General features: G+C 42.6%; 2 protein-coding genes across 8 annotated transcripts in view; both read right to left on the bottom strand.

Annotated features, from left to right (window-relative positions):
* PLCH1 (phospholipase C eta 1) overlaps positions 1–8,193 on the bottom strand; it is a 254,453-nt gene extending 246,260 nt beyond the window's left edge. Inside the window, exon 1 of the mRNA XM_065540098.1 lies at positions 7,962–8,193. The gene's annotated coding sequence lies outside the window, so the exon portion shown is untranslated. The remainder of the gene's footprint in view (positions 1–7,961) is intronic.
* Positions 8,194–10,235: 2,042 nt separating this feature from the next.
* The window catches only part of C2H3orf33 (chromosome 2 C3orf33 homolog), a 58,645-nt gene continuing 50,524 nt past the window's right edge, over positions 10,236–18,356 (bottom strand). For 3 of the 7 annotated variants that reach the window (XM_074031300.1, XM_045386741.3, XM_074031298.1), the window contains one exon: positions 15,705–16,382. In XM_074031300.1, coding sequence (XP_073887401.1) covers positions 16,281–16,382 — 102 coding nt within the window. In that variant the 3' untranslated portion in view covers positions 15,705–16,280. Of the gene's footprint in view, positions 10,818–15,704; positions 16,383–18,356 lie in introns of those variants that run through there. The other 4 variants (XM_074031302.1, XM_074031301.1, XR_012430810.1 and 1 more) reach the window with 3 other exon arrangements.

An 18,356-nucleotide genomic window follows, 5' to 3' on the forward strand; every position in this document is an offset into this window, starting at 1 on the left:
TCTTTTTCTTTCTTTTTTTTCTTTCACTTTATTTATTAAGTTGAAAGCTTCAAAATTAAAAAGGCACAAAAGAGTATACGGGCCGGGTGCTGTGGCTGACGCCTGTAACCTCAGCACTTTGGGAGGCCGAAGCGGGTGGATTGCCTGAGCTCAGGTGTTCGAGACCAGCCTGGGCAACACGGTGAAACCACGTCTCTACTAAAATACAAAAGAAATTAGCCGGGCGTGGTGGCCCACGCCTGTAGTCCCAGTTACTCCGGAGGCTGAGGCAGGAGAATCGCATGAATCCGGAAAGCAGAGATTGCAGCGAGCCAAGATCACCCCACTGCACTCCAGCCTAGGCAACAGAGCAAGACCCTGTCTCAAAAAAAAAGAGTATACAGTGACTAGTTTACCTCTGACTTCTGTCCCTTAGTAATCAACTTCTTAATTCTTGTGTATCCTTCTGGAGATTTTTTTCTTTTTTCTTTGTTGAGACAGGGTCTCAATCTCTCACCCAGGCTGCAGTGCAGTGGCAGGATCAGAGCAAACTGCAACATCAACCTCCTGGGTTCAAGCAATCCTCCCACCTCGGCCTCCCAAAGTGCTGGGATTACAAGCATGAGCCACCATGCCCTGCCCTCCTAGAGATATTATGTACGGGTAAAAGAAAAGGTGGTTCCCCCCTCAAATATAAATTTAAAAATCAGAGGATCGTCACATAACCCTAACTCCTTATATTAACACATTACTGTTCTATGAAGCAATCTCTTCTTTAAAAAATAAATTTTCAATACCTCCTATATAACTCAAAGATAAGAAAGAGCTATTTGGCAAAAAGAAATAGGATGTCTAGAGAACTAAATTGCATATGATTTTATAGCAAACCAACTCACTGAATTTCTGGTCCAGGATTCTGACTTGAAAAACCTGTATAGATCTTCCAAGTTCCCAGCAGGAATAATTTTGCAGAAGTTTTATTAGCACTCCATGGAGATCTAAGGTCCAGAAGCCTCTTCAACTTAATTGAAGAAGGAGAGAAGAGGAAAGCGGGAAGTTGAATTCAAATGTTTGGTTCTTGTGGACTAGCAACAAGGAAGTGAAGACAGATGAAAGAGAAACCTTGAGTGCCTTGGATCAGTTAATCAGTAACTCACTTACGCTGGCACTAAACTAGATCCCTCTGACATCCAGTGGCAATTGACCGGGTAAGGCTAGACAAGTTTGTAAGTCTCTTGTTCAGTGCAAAAGAACCAGCCACAGAGAAAAGAGGCTGCTTGGAGAATAAGCTACAGAAAACAACTAAAGATCAAAACCAATAGAGCCCTCCAGGGACCCGTGTGGTGTCTGAGGCAGAGGCTGAATTCCAAGAGAGAGTCCAGCACCCGCTTTCTTTGAAGCCCTCAGCCTTTTCTTCTAGCCTGGAATCAGGTACTAGGGAAGAAAGAAGACTCAGAAGAAGGGTGTGCTTTTTAAGGTGTGGTGCACTATTAAGAATGCTAGACTGCCAGGAGTAATGGCTCATGCCTGTAGTCTCAACACTTAGGGAGGTAGAGGTGGGAGGTTTGCTTGAGCGCAGGAGTTCGAGACCAACCTGGCAATATAGTGAGACCCTGTCTCTACAAAATTTCTTCTAAAAATTAGCAGAGCGGGGCCGGGCGCAGTGGCTCATGCCTGCAATCCCAGCACTGTGGGAGGTCGAGGCAGGCGGATCACGAGGTCAGGAGATCGAGACCAGCCTGGCTAACATGGTGAAACCCCGTCTTTACTAAAAATACAAAAAATTAGATGGGTGTGCTGGCGGGCCCTTAATGCCAGCTACTCAGGAGGCTGGGGCAGGAGAATCGCTTGAAACCAGAAGGCGCACGTTGCAGGGAGCCAAGATCGCGCCACTGCACTCCAGCCTGGGCGACAGAGCGAGGCTCCGCCTCAAAAAAAAAAAAAAAAAAAAATTAGCAGAGCATGGTGGCACACGGCCATAGTCCCAGCTACTCGGGAGGCTGAGGGGGAAGGACCTTTTGAGCCCTGGAGGTGGAGGCTGCAGTGAATCAAGATCCCACTGGTGACAGAGCGAGACCCTGTCTCAAAAAAATATACAAAAATAAAAGAATGCTAGACTTAGATGACTTAGGTATCCATCGCAACTCAGCCACCAACTGACTGTGTGAATGATGACGTTCCTGAGCCCAGTTTCTTTATGTGTAAACCAGCTCGAAAATACTGCAAATCTAAAACCAGCTCAGTACAAGCCAGTTGCAATTTCCCAGTACCACAGCAGTTTTAGGAGCACCAAAACTCCAGCTTCTGGAATAACTTAAGACATTTTCAGCAACTGTCCAAGGCAATTCTGATCTCCAGTTTGAAAAACATTACAAAACACTACCCGGTCCACTCTAGCAGTCAATCTTTCAATACTACCTCAAGAAAAATAATCATGCAACATTTAGATAAAACCAGTATCTAAATCTTAGGATGTCAGAAAGCACATATTAAAATCACGAGGGATCCTCTTAGACCCACCACAAGATGGCAACAATCCAGAAGTGGTAAGTGAGCACTTCGATGTGGAAAAATCTCTACAGAACAGAACCTAAACACCACTTCCAAAAACACAGCCAACATCGTTTATAAACAAAGCCGTGAATGTTTTCTGGAACCAGACTTGAATTTACAACCTCCTAAACTCCACGTAGGGAATGCAGTTTCTTTACTCGCCAGACAGCTTATCAGAAACTCTTACCTGTCTGTACTTTGCATAAATGGTGAATTTGAAAATAAAAATAACCCAGTGTTTGTCACAAATTTCCCGCCTATTACCACTGCATTCCTGAGTGGTAATAGGTTTAAATTCCAAGTCTGTTCCATGTTCGTCTGTCCCATGTTCCATCTTAGGCAAGAAACTAACCTGTCTGAAGCTCATCAGTAACATAGGATGAGAATTCCTGCCTCTCTTGATTATTTTGAATTATAAAAAGACATAAAGTAAGTGCCATCACATGTTAGGAATACATTCATGTTCATTTCCTCCTTTTCTTCCAGAACCCTGTAAGATATTTACAGAACAATAAATAACCAGAAAAGCTATCCCCCTTACGGTAAATCCCAATCATGCCAAAATTCCTCAGACCAAAATAGATACTAACTGAAAAAGGGCTTTTTTGCATTTGTACATAGTATGTGTACCATATGTGCTCTCATGATACACACATGATTATAAAAAGATATCGTCAGAAGGTAACCACTGTTGGCCGGGCACGGTGACTCAGGCCTGTAATCCCAGCACTTTGGGAGGCCAAGGCAGGCAGATCACTCTGAGGTCAGGAGTTCAAGACCAGCCTGGCCAACATGGTGAAACCCCATCTCTACTAAAAACATAAAAATTAGCCAGGCACGGTGGCACGCACCTGTAATCCCAGTTACTCCGGAGGCTGAGGCAGGAGAATCGCTTGAACCCAGAAGGTAGAGGTTGCAGTGAGCCAAGATTGCCCCACTATACTCCAGCCTGGGTGACAGAGAGACTCCATCTCAAAATAAAAAAAAGGTAACCACTGTTAATTCTACTCAACAATATTAGGTTAAATCATATGACATTGCTGATGCTTGACCACTTTATATTTACAACTATAGCAGTTTCATATAGTTGGAAATAGCAAATCTAGGGCAAGGATTCGAGGTCAGGAGCAGTGGTTCACAACTATAATCCCAGCACCTTGGGAGGCCAAGGAGGGAGGATCACTTGAGCCCAGGAGTTCAAAACTAGCCTGAGCAACATAGTGAGACCTCATCTTTAAAATTAAAAATTGTTTTTAAAAAATAAAGCAAGGATTCAATATCTGTCTGCCCTCCCTAGATTTCCTGAAAACAACAAGATCATTAGAAATCAGTAACTCTGCGTTGTCATCTCCGTTCTGCCATTTATTAGTTGTGTCACTTTAAGAAAATCATTTAGCAACTTTGGGCCCTGGTTTCCAGATGTATACGATAAATATGGTAGATTTATCTTTTTCTGCTCTATAATTTAATGACTATAATAAGGCATAGGCACTTAGGCTAATGCCACCAAAATGCAGAGCTGGTAAGAACATTTTAAACTTAGCTATCCAAATTCTCTTGGTTGTCCCTTCTGCATCCATCCTGCCCTCTTCCACTACGAAGCACAGAAGACAGAGACCTTGATGATAATAAAATAAAGCTGTGTAAACTTCTTCACAGGCTTCTTAAAAGGCACTTCTAATTTGGCACACCCTACCACAGCAGTACTGAATTTCTCCTTAAACAAAAATGGTCACGGGTGTCAAAGAGATGTGAGTGAGTGTCCACTGAACTGTGTCTAAATGATTTTCCTTGTGACCAAAGCCAGCCTGGAATAAGCCTCTGCTAGTGAGAAGAGGGAACATGCTTCCCAGGCCGAGGAGGCATTGTTCAAAGTAATGAGTTCTGCACCACTTGGTCCACAATTCACAGCTGAGTCTGATTTTCCTAGACAAAGAGCAATAACCAAATGGAGGATGCTCTTCAGCAAGCTTCCCTGGGTTTATCATTGTTTTTAGACTCACGAGGTGGTGAAGGAAAGACGAGAGTCTCCCTAACCATCTATGTCCTAGGAATGACAAGAGGAAATGTTTGTCAACCCTGGTCAACATTATACCAGGATTTTGTCATGGCTGTAATGGATTTCAAGAGTCTAAATGTACTAAAAATGCCTAGAAATTATTACATCTCAAAAGTTAAAATGTTTAATACTCTATTGTATTCCTTTTATCCTTCTATCATAATTTTATATCCCCTCTCATTTTTTGTTTTTTGGTTTTTTTGTTTGTTTTGTTCAGGGAAAAATAGTTATGATCCTTCGGGCATGCAGACCAACATTCTTACAAGGGAGCTGCAGAAGGTTCATTATGTCATGAAACACAGAGCCAGAACAAAGGATTACTGAATCATTCACCTTATCTTCATCTAAGAAACTTGAGAATTACAGGGTTTCTGTTTCTTCTGAACTAAGTGCTGCACTTGCCAAGAGTACAAGTTTTAGAGTAGAGTTTGTACTACAAAAATGTAAGCAAATAGGTGCACATAATGCTTCCTATCCTAGATATAGAGCCTTATCTAAATTACTCAAAGTTTCAGCTTTTGCTTCTGAATCTGCCAGTCTGAGTGATTAGCACCAAATCAATCATTCTCCTTAAGACTACCAAAGGTAGTATCTTCACCCTGAACATCTGAAGTGGTGTTAGAATTATTTCAGGACTCACAGCTCTTAGTTCATTCAGAACAGAAATCTGGATTTATTCATCTTGCCTTATATATAACACATTCTCAATAAACATTTGTTGACTACATGAATAAATTAAGTAAAAAACATTTCATTAAGAATTTTCTCAGTATTTTACATTATGGCACCCTAACAAGAAGCACTTTTATCATATTCTGTGTTTATAATACTATCCCTTTATCTGGAAGACTGATTTTTAAAATAAATTTAATTGAAGTTGATGATGTGGGAAAATATATCAAACGGAAGCAATAACTTTAAACAGATTTTATTACGAATCTGGTGCCACTATAAATCCTCGCTCTGCCCATCAATCTTCCCTCTCTTTGTCTCCTTCCCATTGCCTCTCCCCTGCCTCCCCCAGGTACTCCCAGTCTCATTATCCCATGATCTGTTGAAACTGCAGTTTACCTCCTGGAACCAGCAAAAACACATGTCACTGAGAATTAGGGAATTGGAGCCAGTTACAAGCCACCACATAGGGTCACAAAGTATCTGAACCTGAAAATTAAGAGTTTTTCTATTTTTCTAAACAAGAGAAAAGGGGAGAAACTCAGTTGGACTTATTTTTAAACATTTAAGCTAGATGGATTGCACAATGTTAAGCATTTATGACAAATGAGATGGGAGAGAACTTTAACAGCATGTTACTCGCTAATCATTTGAAAAGCGGTACGTTGATTTCATTTGCTGATGGTGAGAGTATATTATCTTAAAACATCTACCACAAATAAACACTTGCTATTCTCGAAAACAAATTGCTTGAAACTGGTATGTAGCAAGACAGTACTCACGTATTACTTCACCCAAGGTATTTTATGCCACACTTTATGCCAAGAAGAGTTAACTCAATTTTAAATTTGTATTTGCAGTTATATTAATTCTAACCAATGTTTAATAGCAACTAGGCACCAATCATACTGCCAAATATTGATGCAGTTTAAGAAAGATAAGCAAGAAGCTACCGCTCCTTCTACATGCCCCCTTAAGATGTGTACTTTTGCCAAATGCTAGGCTGTATGTAAACAAATGGGATTTAAAAGAGGGGAGGGGGCTGTCAAGATTCACAGTTTTATGAAACTAAAAATTATTCTTGTCTTTCGGGCACAGTGGCTCACGCCTGTAATCCCAGCACTTTTGGGAGGACGAAGTGGGTGGATCACCTGAGGTCAGGAGTTCAAGACCAGCCTGGCCAATGTGGTGAAACCCCGTCTCTACTAAAAATACAAAAATTAGCTGGGCATGGTGGTGCATGCCTGTAATCCCAGCTATTCGGGAAGCTGAGGCAGGAGAATCGCTTGAACCCAGGAGGCGGAGGTTGCAGTGAGCCGAGGTTGCACTGCACTCCAGCCTGGGCGACAGAGCCAGACTCTGTCTCAAAAAGGAAAAAAAGAAAAAGAAAATTACTCTCAACAGACAGCTTGAGAAAACTGGCTTCTGTTAAGGCTTCTTGAAGCATTCTCTGCAGAAGATTTTAACCCCAAAGGTGACCAAAACGCTGAGGCAACTGAAAAAAAACAACCGCCTCTTCTGGGAAAGCCTTTGTTTCTTTTCATTGGCATTATACTCTGGTCCCTTTCGCAGCGCATCTCCTTGTCATAAACATGCCAATAAACAGGACATGGGTGCTGCTGGGTTGTACAAGCCCTGCTCTTCACTTGGGTTAGGAGGCACAGATTTGTCCTTGTAACGCTCGAGAACAATCACTTTACTGAATTTTTTAACTCCTTACCAGGAAGTAAATGTTTTATTCGTCTCCACTTTTCGGGATAGAGGGGGATTTCAGTTGCTGCCCTAATAACTAATCTCTCACCATTTTCTTCTGTCCGTGATCAAAATGGTAACAAGGGAAGGGAAAAGTTGGTTTTTGTTTTGTTTTTTTTTTAGTTGGTTATTGCTTTAATGCTGAACTCTCAACGTCATAATGTGATCACAAATTGATTCGCAGACGGAAACAAATAGAAAACGCCTCAGGAAGGAGGGGAGAGGACGTCGCAGATGCTCAACAGGGAACTGGGCTTAGGGGCGCGCGGGGTGGCGTCTCGGACCCACTGCTCAGTCGCCAAGGAAACGCCGCGCAGGCGCAGAGCGCGCCGCCGTGGGCAGGGGTTTGCCTCCACCACCCCGCGCCGCTCGGGCGCTCCTAGTTCTTCCCAGGAAAGGGCAATGGAGTATATCCTCCTCGCGCTGAGCACACCTAGTCTTCTCTAAGAGGGTCCTGAGCAGGGTCACCGGTCGCAGGAAAAGCTGTGAGACTCCCCAAGTGTAACCGACGCTGCACTTCCCTTGCTGGGAAACGCGGACCTGCTCTCCTGGCGGCGTCTGGCGATCAGAGAGAGGGTCCCGGGACCCCGCATGAGGGTGAAGCATCCTGCAAAGATGCTGGACGTTCCACCAGACGAAATGCCACCCACCACTACCGCAAGGGACCCGAGAGTTACATTCTTTAGCGGACACACATACACCCCCACATCCTTCTGAATTACGGGACCCCTAAGAGCAGCCGTGGCCAGTTCCCCGCACGGGGGGTTGGAGGATCCCCACGCACAGCACTCACACAGTCCTAAAGAGGCGTGTCCAGGCTGTGGCTGCTGAGAGAGGAACTCGGGCCACCTGCTCACTCGCTCATCGGACTGGCGTACCAGTCCTCTTTTTCCTGCACACCCTCTTCTCTCCCGCGCCCCCCTCCCCTTCCCCCGAAAGCACTGACCTCCTCAGCTTTGAGTGTTCAGTAGATGAAGGACTCCTCGGAGTCCGTGGCACAGGGAGCCACCTCCGAAGTGCTGGGGTGATGAGTTATTGGCCCCTGTGACTCCAACTCCAAAGCCCTGCCAAGGGCCAGAAAAGCCCCCCTAGAAGAGCACTTCTCCCCACTAGCCAGCAGAAGCCCCAGAAGAGCGGGGAAGAGCAGGGTGCCGCCGCCACAACCTGCTTTCTCATTCAAATCCTCACACTCACACAGGAGCCCCACTCCCTCTCGGCCCCGCAGCTTCCGAGGAAATCAGGAACTGGAGTTGGGAAGAGCGGACTGGAGCGCCCGCTGCCTCCGCTGGCCCGGGCGGGATAGGTGTACGGAACCCCAGGGCTGCACCTGGAATCTTTGACTTACACTCTTCTGCGGGGCTCCCCGCTTGGCAAGGGCCAGAAGTATTGGCAATGAAGTCCTTTTACCTACGCCCCACCCCCTGCAAGTTTCAAAAGTTTCCAAACCCAGGGTAATCCCCTGATACTCAGTTTGGGGCTGTAGCTGGAGGGCCTCGGTGGTGGGCGGGTAAAGGAGTTGGAGAAACAAAGTTGGAGGTGAAGGGGCAGGGAATGGGAACTGCGTGCAACTTGCACCAAAGTAAAAGGTGTTCTGAAATGCCCGTCTTACCTCCTTTAAAAAAAAAAAAAAAAAAAAAAAAAAAAAAATTCTCAGAACATAGCATCTGTCAATGCTGCAAATTAAAGAGATCCACTTTGAGTGAAGTGCAACTAAAATTGAGAGTGTGGATGATAACACTTTGCTTTTATTTATTCCCAGTCTCTTCATTTGGAAATGCTACTCCTTGGCATTAACAGGACACTTACTCACTTAGATCCGTTTAGTAGCTGGTTGACTCAAGCGGGCAACCTGCCGGGAGTAAGAAGACCGCGGTGGCAGAGGAAAGCTTGCACAGAGCAGGCACTCAAGTGTAGATGAAACGATGAAATCTACTGAACGCCCTGACAGGATGAGTGACCAGCTAGGGGCGGATGCGGGAACCGCCACTGGTCTAGACTGCCGCAGTGTGATCCGGCTTCTGGATTCCAGGATTTACATTTATCAGCCTTCATTCAACCTGCCCTATTGTTAGTTCAAAGCCTGGCTGGGAAGGAGTGGGGACGCAGCTCTTCACTCACCTTTCAGTTTAAAATAATCCTCCAATAAGAATGTCCTAGGAAAGCTGGCAGCATGGGGTTGGCAGGGATTTTCTGGGCTTAGTGACAACATAAACTAAAGTCATTTTCTTTTTTCATGCGTGAATTTGCCCAGGAAGTTACAAATGAGTAAATTACAAATGAGTGCCTGAGATTGGAGCTCCGGGCCTTGGCTGCCTGTCTGCTTTGACAGACAGTTAGTGTGGAGGGTGGTAACACTGTGACCTCTCAGCACAAGATCTAGGGTTTCACCTTTTCATCCCACTTAGCTGATACCATAGAAACAACCCATTTGTATTATTCAATTCAACAGAGGCAATTACAATGTCACAGCAAAGCACCATGGGCAAGAAGAAACTTTATCCTGAAAACAATCCTAGACTCTTAGAAAAAAGAAAAAAGCCACCAGAATACCCACTTGAATTTCTTCCTCCCAATAGTACCAGGAAGAAATCAATTTGGAAAAAAAATATAGGTAAAACGTTCTTTGCCTCTATAGAAAGAAACCTCCCCAAATTTACTTTTGTTTTTGTTTTTTTTACATGCCCATACATAAGCCTCAATTTATAAGAAATTAAGTCATTAACCCTCTGCCTCCAAACTGCTTTTTATTTTGTAAACATGCTTGTTGGAGATTTGTTTTGCTGGTAATCTCCATGGTGAATAGAAAAGCCAAAAAAAAAAAAAAAAAAAACCCACCAAGATAATCCCTCAACAGCAGCAGTTCACCCCCTAAGCTCCGGTGTTTGTCTTTCTTGAGTCTGAAAAAATGCAGATGCACATGTTGAAATAAACTCAGACACAAAGTTTCTAATAAGAGCACTTGTTTGCTATGCACTTTATTTTGATAGTTTTAATCAACTCCCATAATTTTGTAAACTTTCAAATTTTTTAATTGTGTGGTATTTCAAACCTACCAAAAACAGGACATACACCATGTAATACTCCTGCTCCCCCAACCCCTTCTTTTTTAAATAAAGTATTACAGATACGGCTAAACCCCAACTCCTGACTCGTTACCCCCACCCCTTTCCAAGGGTAATAATTCTGAAGTTGATATGAATCATAATTATGCATGTTCTTAAATGTTTAGGATATTTATACATCCATAATCTTTTAATGTAGCTTTTCTCTCCAAGTCTTTTTAACATTATTTATCAGAGAAAAATCACTAAAACAATTAATTAATTAATTGGAGAAAATCACTAAAAACAAGAAAATTTGTTACATTGCTAAGTTTTTAGAAGCAGGACAGAACTATTTTTCCTGCTTGTGACAATCAGAGTATGGAATAATAACACAGGGATTAGAAAGTGGGTAATAAGCAGCCTCTCTAGGTTACACAAACTCTTCCATGGTTACCAAAGAATAAATAGAAAAACAAAACAAATAATGCCCTCCTCTTTCACTGGTTAAAGGGGAACTGGAGAAAATGAGACCTACATTAAAACTTCTTTGGGCAGGTAAGACAAACATCCTACATGGTAATAAAGTACCTTTTCTAGATGATCTCTTGGTCATGCAAGCTATGATCTTTTAGTAAGGATTTACCACTTTTCCAAGTATAAAGAACTCCTGCTGGTAGCTCAATACAAGGTTGAAATCCGCCTGGCTGAGAAGTCTGGGGTTGAATTAGCTCTGCTTCTTCAAGCACAGGGACATCCATCTGTACAGTAGTTACAAAAAATCCTTTGCTGTGATCCTTTGACTTCATGTCCTCCCAGCATTAAAAGTGCTAAGAAAGCATCAATTTTTCTTAAATGCCATTGAATGGTGAAAGGCATCCTTCCCAACCCCCACCCTCCTCATTTCCTGAGTGATGACTCTCATTAATTATACTGGCACACCGCGGCCCAGCCTCCCTTCTAAATAGCTGCCAGATTTCTACATATCATCTCTGCCTTGATACAGAATGTGCACTGACACCAGGATCACAGAAAATCCTGGAAGAGGTGCCTGATACACGGTAAAATGATTGATGTGCCTTGTGGTGAGCCCACTGCGCTGCATATCGCAGGGGGGTTCTTAGAAAACTGCACTGGAAATTTCTGTGTTGGAAAAAGATTTTTCTAGCTGCACAAAAATTGCGCTTCCAGTTGCAAAAAGAGCCACTTATTTAAGGTGTTCAAATTTAAACAGCAACCATCTTGAGTTATACCCATGAGCAAGAGAGGAAAGGAGATAAATATTCCCTATTTTAATCAATGCACCAAGTTAAGAAAACCTTGACCAAAAAAGCTTATCAAGAAGGAGGCATTCCTCTTTCAACACATATTTCTTCAGTACTTGCCATGTGCCAGGCACTGCTCTAGGTGGTTAGCCTTAGCTGGAATATAGATAGCACTCCTGAAGTAGAGCGTAGTACCTGTCTTTATGGCCCTACTCTATGAATTGGTCACGGCCTTTAGGTACAAATAACAAAACCCCTTATCAAACCAGCTTGAGTAAAAAGCTGATGTATTGACTCCCACTTTACGATGGGGGAAGGATAAGGACTTCAGAAACGATGGGAGTCTAGCAATTCAGAATCAGCATTTCTCTTGTTAAAGAAAAAGTTATTCAATGTTAAAGCATGGTAAGGAAGGCTTTATTCAGGACCACTGAAATCGACACAGGGACTACTGCACGGAGCTCATGCAGAATACAGCATAGGCAGCTGGGAAGTTATAGACAAAGAGCAGATGGGGTTGCTGGATGACAAATCACTAAGAGGAAACATCAGGGATATGAGGGACTCCAGCTAAACCGACCTAACTGGATTCTTGCTGAACACAGGCCAGGGTGATCAGACATGACCTGGGGGACAGTGGAGGATGAAGGATCTATTGAGGGTGATCAGATATGGAGACTGGGGGTTCTTGCTAAACTGACTTAGCAGAACTCCTTACTAAAACTGAGTCTTACAAGAAAATGCATATATGGGCCCAGGAGAAGGCTCAGAAGCATGACTAATGTTTGGCCAAGCAAGCAATTTTTGTCACTCTCACACTTTCACCTTTGCTCCTACTATTTCCCTCTCTCTGCTTTTCTCAGTATTTTGATCCTGTTCTCTCCTATTCCATATGAGCTTTCTGTACAACCTGGGGGTGGGGAAAACATGGCTAGAGACAGCTCCAGGTTTCAATCGTCTCAGCTAGAGAGGCCTTTTTGCTTTTACCATCTGTAAATAAGAGGGTAGGAAAGGATTTGAACTGACCTGACTTAGGTCATGTATCCATCCATAGGTCAATTACTGTGGACAACAATAAGTAGAGTGTATGTGTGGCCAGACCCTGATTATACACACACCCTTATAGCCAGGAAGGTGGGATATTATAAATAGCAGCCCATCAGAACTACTTGGAACCAGAGAGGATTTGTTCCCAAGATGAAAGGGGCTGGTTCTACCAAGTGAAGGCAGGAAGAGATTCTAGCAAATAAAAAGAATAGATGTGGGCTGGGCACGATGGCTCACACCTGTAATACCAGCACTCTGGGAGGCTGAGGCGGGTGGATGACAAGGTCAGGAGTTCGAGATCAGCCTGGCCAACATGGTAAAACCCCGTCTTTACCAAAAATACAAAAATTAGCCAGGTGTGGTGGCAGCCACCTGTAATCCCAGCTCCTCGGGAGGCTGCGGCAGAGAATTGCTTGAACCCAGGAGGTGGAGGTTGCAGTGAGCAAAGATCGTGCCACTACACTCCAGCCTGGATGACAGAGCGAGACTCCGTCTCAAAAAAAAAAAAAAAAAAAAAAAAAAAAAGAATAGATGTTCCCTAGGGCGCCCTCTCTTAAATCTGCTGCCAAAGGAAGAAACACCTTTAGACTGATTTATATGTATACTACTTAATCTACAGAGTAGATCAGAAGCGAAATGTCCTAAATCCATCACAGGAGACTGAGGGGAGAGGAGTAGTAATGGCCAACTGTAAGTGCTGCCAATCTTTCCCTCCCCAGCTGAAGAAGCATGTGTCCCCATGTGGGGCCAACTGGCAGGAGCTGGAGATGGGGAGGAAGGAACACAACCAGGATAGCTGATCTCTGAAAGGATTGTTTTCTTTTGTGTTTTTCACTTTTTATCATGGAAGTGTTTATACATACACAAAAGTAGAATAGTATAGTAAAACCCTATGTACTAGTCACTGTGTTTCAACAATTATTAATATTTTGGCAACTTTATCCAGGAATATGGAGATTCGCTGAAATACCTGAATTCATAAACTAACACATTTTTGCAGTACTATGATGTTGGTTACTGAAAGAAATACATGCCTCTTATGGTAAATTATATAAGACCAGTGCATGCAAAGCCCTTAGCAAAATGCCTGGTACAAAATGAGTTCTCAAATATGTCTTTACTGTTAATATTTGAAACCTATTTAAACTTTTTATTTATTTACTTATTATTTTGTGTGTGTGTGTGTGATGGAGTTTCACTCTCGTTGCCGAGGCTGGAGTGCAGTTGCACGATCTCAGCTCACTGCAACCTCGCCCTCCTGGGTTCAAGTGATTCTCCTGCCTCAGCCTCCCAAGTAGCTGGGATTACAGGCAGGCGCCACCATGCCTGGCTAATTTTGTATTTTTAGTAGAAATGGGGTTTCGCCATGTTGGCCAGGTGAACTCCTGACCTCAGGTGATGTGCTCACCTCGACCTCCCAAAGTGCTGGGATTACAGGCCTGAGCCACTGTGCCCGGCTGAAAGTTTTTAAATATGAATGAAGTCTACAAATGGAAATGTTTTGGCATACAGAGGAAAATAATGTTTTTTTGTTTTGTTTTGTTTTTTGAGACAAAGTCTTGCTCTGTCGCCCAGACTGGAGTACAGTGGCGTGATCTCAGTTCACTGCAATCTCTGCCTCCCAGGCTCAAGCGATTCTCCTGCCTCAGCCTCCAGAGTAGCTGGGATTACAGGCACCCGCCACCATGCCCAGCTAATTTTTGTGTTTTTTAGTAGAGACGAGGTTTCGCCATGTTGGTCAGGCTGGTCTCAAACTCCTGACCTCAGGTGATCCAACCGCCTTGGCCTTCCAAAGTACTAGGATTACAGGCATGAGCATCCAACCGAAAATAATGTCTTTTTTTTAAATAATGTTTTTTTAGAGACTGGGGTCTCACTATGTTGCCCAGGCTGGACTCTTAACTGCTCTAACTGCTGGGCTCAAGGGATCCTCCTGCCTCAGCTTCCTGAGTAGCTGGAACTACAGGTGTTCTGCTGGAAAATAACTTTTTAAGGCTAAACTCTGATTCTTCATTTACCAACAGACTATAACTTTTTTTAATGATTTATTTTTAAATGGCAGCTATTTATATTTTTTCTATAACAAGCCTAAATAACTATTTTCCCATTTTATCTGGAAAGGTCAAAAATATTATAAGCAAATGCACATTTCACCATACAAATAAGGAGAAAACATGATTTAAATTGTTAAACTTAGGAATGAGCCTGGACTACATATCAGAATTCTAAATACTAGGTCCCCACTTCACTACCTTGGCAAAATACTTCATCCTGTGAATGCTGGGTGAAGGTAAAGTAGCATAGCTGCGCCTAAGTTAATTTTATTCAACTAAGATTTTCTTAACCTCAGTTATACTTCTCGGGAGATTTTAGTTCTCAAGATAAGGTGAACACTTTTTAAAAGGCAGTAAGTGTGCTAAAGTGAACTTTCCCCATTTTCTGTTCTTCTCCAACGTGTTTGATTGTTTATTTCTCCTGCGGTGGGAAGGGGAACGAAGTAGTTGGAGGAAACAATAGTGTCAGAGAAGGAAGTGCCCCCTTTTCCTCCTTCCTAAGAGCTTCACAACTCAGCTCTGTGCATATTGTTTCCAGAAAGACCTCCCACAGAGCCAATATCTGCAACTTTCAAGATGGTCAAGGCTTGCTCACCAAGACAGACCTTTAATTGAAGTTTCTTTATTCAGCCTTAGAAGTAATACTGAAACTTTGACGCTACAGATTTCCCTCATGGAATATACTGGGCTCCCCCTCCAATACTATCATTAAAAGATTCTGTAGAATTTAACAATATAATTAAAAGAATCTGAAGTACCATTTTTATAGACATTGAACAAATGCTTAGAAAGACAAGCAAACTGAATTGTAGAGAGAAAATGAGGAAAGACACTGGTGAAAGAGTTACAGTACAAATTCTAAAGTTTTGAAAGATGGGGGCGTTGGAGGGGGGAGGCAATTTACACCACAAGGAAAACTCTTCTTCCCTACCATTTGGAATTCTAGTGGGGTGTGCAGTCTCTTTTACTAACATCTGTTTATTTTTAAGCAGAAAACAAATGGTTAGATTTTTCTGTATAAACAGAGCAAAAGGAAAAACTACACCTTAAAATTTGTATTTAGTTTTTGTTTCACTTATTTGCATAATTAAACTAGCTACATATTAAGATGGCTTGCTTTGTCCAAAATAAATGTCTCCCTTTTCAAACTTGACAAGTTTACAAAATGTTCTCTCAGATCACTTCAGCAAATTAATCTTCATGGTGTAGGCTCATGGGATGCATGGGGGAAATTCTGACTAAAAAAAAAAAAGGTCCTGGTCAAAATGACAAGGCAACACTGTGATGGTCCACTCATTTATTCTTTCATTCATTTATTTAACAAATATTTACGGAGTTCCCTATATGAGCAAGAAATAGGGCCAAATCCTGCTGTGGAAGGAGCAGAAATGATCCAAAATTGTACTTGAATTATAAAGTCTACTGTACCTTGGACTAGAGAGGCATGTAAATAAATATTTACAATATAAATAACGAGTGCTAAAATAGATACATGTACAGTGCTGCAGAACAGAAGAGGGTGCTAATTCCTCAATTTCATTGCTAGTTACACAGAAATAAAGTGTTTTGATAACCAAAATGAAGCAGAAAATAGAAGTAATGATCCTAATGCCTCAATTTTTTAAAAACCTTATTTCTGTCTCAAAAAAAAAAAAAGAAAAGAAAGAAAAACAGTGGTTGGCCAGGTAGGGTAGCTCACCCTGTAATCCCAACATTTTAGGAGGCCAAGGCCAGCAGATCACTCAAGCCCAAGAGTTCAAATTCAGCCTGGACAACATGGTGAAACCCGTGTCTACAAAAAACACAAAAAAATTAGCTGGACATAGTGGTGCTGGTGCGCACCTGTAGTCTCACCTATTCAGGAGGCTGAGGTGGGAGGATCACTTGAGCCCTGGAGGCAGAGGTTGCAGTGCATTGAGATCATGCCACTGTACTCCAGCTTGGGCAACAGAGCAAGACCCTGTCTCAAAAAAAAAGAAAAACAATGTTCCAATGTGTTCATTAAAAATGAACAAGAAGCAAAGCAGTAATACTCAGAACAGAACCAAGTGAGATCAAAAGATCCCCAAAGACCTCCATCCTGCCTAGTAAATTGGTAAATCTCATAACCATATAAGATTAAGTCTCTGGAAGAATAAAGTCCTGTGATTCTCAACCCTTTAGCCATCCCTGGGCTTCTCAACCCAGATCAATAGAAAGAGGTGTCCAGATCTCAAAAGGTGGATCTGCTCCAATAGCTTTTTTTTTTTTTTTTTTTTTTTTTTTGAGACAGAGTCTGACTCTGTTGCCCAGGCTGGAGTGCAGTGGCACGATCTCGGCTTACTGCAAGCTCTGCCTCCCGGGTTCATGCCATTCTCCTGCCTCAGCCTCCAGAGTAGCTGGGACTACAGGTGCCCACCACCACTCCCAGCTAATTTTTTGTATTTTCAGTAGAGACAGGGTTTCACCATGTTAGCCAGGATGGTCTCGATCTCCTGACCTTGTGATCCGCCCACCTCAGCCTCCCAAAGTGCTGGGATTACAGGCGTGAGCCACCACGCCCGGCCTCCAATGGCTATTTTTGAAGAGGTCATGGAGGATAAGGATGATCTTACAGAGAACAGAACTGAGGCACCCAGATGATATGACCAAGAAACACACACAACTAGAACCAGGAGCTATCATTATTCCTCTCCGGCAGGACAAGACATAGTTGTGGACCACTGAATTCTGTTTTCCCTCGCATTATATAGTGGATGCATTGACATTTGAACTAAGGCTTCCAGACCATGAGGAACTATCTCTAGACCTGACCAAAAGGGAGTAACTCTCAGAGATCCCAAACAAGGGGATGGGCTTTTTGGATTGTAATTGGGTAATCCTACCCACTTACTTACTAGATAAAGCCTACCTTTTTTCTTTAAGTATAATAATGAACTCAAGTCATCAGTATCTCAGTACAATACCACCTCATCATAATTTGCAAAATATTAAAATATCTAGCTAATTAATGATACCTTTCCTGATTTTCCATCATTAATATCATTTTCAAATTATAATATTTAATAGTTTGATGTAATTTTAATGGGAGGAATGCAAGTTAAAAGAATGAGTTCAAATTGCCACCTTGAAAAAGAAAGTATAGTTTGTTCATTTAAAAAGCATTTTTACTATTTTACTGTTAAATTTCTGTTCTTAACCTATTTTATTTTATTTTTTTAACACAAAGTCTCGCCCAGGCTGGAGTGCAGTGGCACAACAATCAGCTCACTGCAACCCCCGCCTCCCAGGTTCAAGCAATTCTCCTGTCTCAGCCTCACGAGTAATTGGGATTGCAGGTGCCCACCACCACGCCCGGGTCATTTTTGTATTTTTAGTAGAGACAAGGTTTTGCCATGTTGGCCAGGCTTGTCTCGAACTCCTGACCTTAGGTGATCTGCCCACCTCAGCCTCCCAGAGTGCTGGGATTATAGCGGTGAACCACCTCGCCTGGCAGGTGTTTTAAAATTTTAAAACAAAAAATTTTAATTTTTTATTTGTTTAGTTGTTTTTAAACAGAGTCTTACCCTTTCACCCAGGCTGGAGTACAGTGGCACAATTTCGGCTCACTACAACCTCCACCTCCCCAGTTCAAGCGATTTTCCTGCCTCAGTTTCCTGAGTAGCTGGGATTACAGGTGCCCGCTACCACATCTGGCTAATTTTTATATTTTTAGTAGAGACAGAGTTTCACCATGTTGGTCAGGGTGGTCTCAAACTCCTGACCTCAGGTGATCCACCCACCTTGACCTCCCAAAGTGTTAGGATTACAGGCATGAGCCACTGCGCCTGGCCTTAACCATTTTAATATTAATCTTGAGTTTTTTATTTTCTTCAGCCTTTTCATATTAATAAATTTGTATCACTTTCTCCCTGTGATTTGCCTTCATAGAAATAGCTGCCTCGGTGGCTGGGTG

This window comes from Macaca fascicularis, chromosome 2, assembly GCF_037993035.2.
Source record: "Macaca fascicularis isolate 582-1 chromosome 2, T2T-MFA8v1.1".
NCBI classification, from domain to species: domain Eukaryota; kingdom Metazoa; phylum Chordata; class Mammalia; order Primates; family Cercopithecidae; genus Macaca; species Macaca fascicularis.